The 2,157-nt window shown below is 43.3% G+C and overlaps 1 protein-coding gene across 1 annotated transcript; it reads right to left on the bottom strand.

Moving 5' to 3' along the window:
- Positions 1–42: 42 nt before the first annotated feature.
- LOC106308380 (glutathione S-transferase T3-like) lies at positions 43–804 on the bottom strand. Its single transcript, XM_013745538.1, has one exon. It carries the CDS (start codon positions 802–804, stop codon positions 43–45), a length of 762 nt encoding a protein of 253 aa, XP_013600992.1.
- Positions 805–2,157: the final 1,353 nt, after the last annotated feature.

Below are 2,157 nucleotides of genomic sequence, written 5' to 3'. Positions count from 1 at the left end.
ATTAATCAGCTAAAGCATTCAAGAAATTTTCAAGTAAACAACCTAAAGCATCTCAGAAACAAGTTTGTCCTTCAAAGCGACCTCAGCTTCACTTAGACTAGCTATGTTCTTAGAGAGGAGACGATCAAGTATTTTCTGTTTCGAAAGATTCTGTTTCGTCTCTAGAATGCTCTCCAGGCGATCAAATGCAGCTTCATTGCCATGCTTCTTGCGTTTGGCTGCTTTGCAAGCCTTAACGCCAGGAGGCCTAGCCTCATCCGAGTCAGGCACCGTCTCCGCAGCTTCCTTCATTTTCTCCTTTGCACCATCTCTTGATATAGAGTTCGATCTCCACTTCTGATCATACCTCAGCTCCCTCCACGCGTGTTCAAGTGTAAACTTCGCCTGGTAGTCGTTAAAGAAGATGTCATGAGCTGACTTCATGACATCATTCTCGTTCTGCCCACTAGATTGCTCCTTCAATGCTGCCTCATAGCTTCCCACAAATTTACACACTTGTTCATTCACCCTTCCCCACCTCTGCTTACACTGACTCCACTCTCTAGGTGGAAAGCCACCGAGCTGAGCGCTTGCATTAAAGTAATCCTCTATTCTTCTCCAAAACAGTTTCTGCTGGTTACTAACTATGGGATCTTTACTTGTGTTTAACCAGGCACTGATGAGGACAATGTCTTCTTGAGTCGTCCACTTTCTCCTTTCAGCAGCCGGTTTAGGAACCTCAGACGACCCTACTTCTACGGTTTGACTGGACTGGGAAGATAATAGGTTCACAAAACCGGGAGAACTTAGTGAAAACGTATCCATTTTGGTTTGGGGTTGTGTTTTGTTTTTTGTTTGAAGTTTTAAGAAGATTAGGGTGGTGTTTTAGACTTGCTTTGTGTTTTCAGAAGTTTGTTTGGGTGTCTATAAAAAGGATTTAGTATTTTTTAAAGAACTTGAGACTAAAGAGAGAACTTGAGAATGTCTTGCTTTGATCTTTGGTTCGGTGAAACTATGAGGAGAGAAAATGAATTGGTACTCTGGAAAGACAGAAGCATGAATACTTTATAATGTTTGATGATACAAGTCTCGTGAAACCAAATAATAATACAAGTCACATGCATACAAACGAGACTCTAGGTCCGTGATAGAAAATAACAAAAGTACAATAGCAGAGAAACAAAAGTACAACCCGTGACATTACAACCCGTGAGAAGCACAAACATTATAGCATACAAACAAGAGACAAGAGTACAAGCACAATACAACCCGTGACAGAAGAATGCTCCATTCATTCACCTGACAACAAAAAGAAGATACAGAACATTAGAAACATATATATTAAACAGAAACTTATGCAACAAGATAAACTACATAACTTATGCAATAGAAACCACTTACACTAATTAGACATTAACTCATCAATGAGTTTCTTCTTCAAACCTTCTTCATAAGCCGCAAGAGGTTCGGGTTTAGCAATGAGACTGTCCAATAACTTCATCTTGGACAGCCTTTTTTTCATGTCTAAATCCTGCTTCTTGATGCCCCACATTGTCTGAAAATTAGAAAGGTCATTCCCATCAAGCACTATCTTCTTAGACATCCTTTCTTTGCTGCATCTCTTTGCTGCCTTATGATATCTTGCATATTTCCATTGTCTTATCCATTCACTCATGTGCATTTTTATCATATAGACTAGGATTTAGCCATGTTTAGGTTGCATTTTGTATACATGAGTCTTTATCAGGTATTGGAGTACCACATGGAGTTCTTGGAGACATTTGGGTGCATTTGGAGCTCAAAAGAGGTGATTAAGGTGATCATTGGACGAGCAATGCATGGGAGCGACCTACCGGAGCGACGCCATGAACTCGCTCGCCATTTACGCTTCGGAGCGACCTCCTAGAGCGACAAGGCGAAGTCGCTCCAGCTCCTAGAGCGACCTCACCACAACGACACCCATAGGTCGCTCGGGTTGTGTCGATTTGAGAGCGACGAACAAGCCGGGAGCGACCTCCTAGAGAGACACCCTAAGGTCGCTCGCGTCTATGGTTTCTGAGCAAGCCGGGAGCGACGTCTTCAGAGCAACACAGCCAGGTCGCTCGCGAGGAGACGACTCGGGAGCGATGTATTCGGAGCGACACAGCCAGGTCGCTCGCGAAGAAACGACCCGGGAGC

Source organism: Brassica oleracea, chromosome C8, assembly GCF_000695525.1.
Source record: "Brassica oleracea var. oleracea cultivar TO1000 chromosome C8, BOL, whole genome shotgun sequence".
NCBI lineage: Eukaryota > Viridiplantae > Streptophyta > Magnoliopsida > Brassicales > Brassicaceae > Brassica > Brassica oleracea.
The sequence above is the reverse complement of the archived record's forward strand: the minus strand, read 5'-3'. Positions and strand labels throughout refer to the sequence as shown.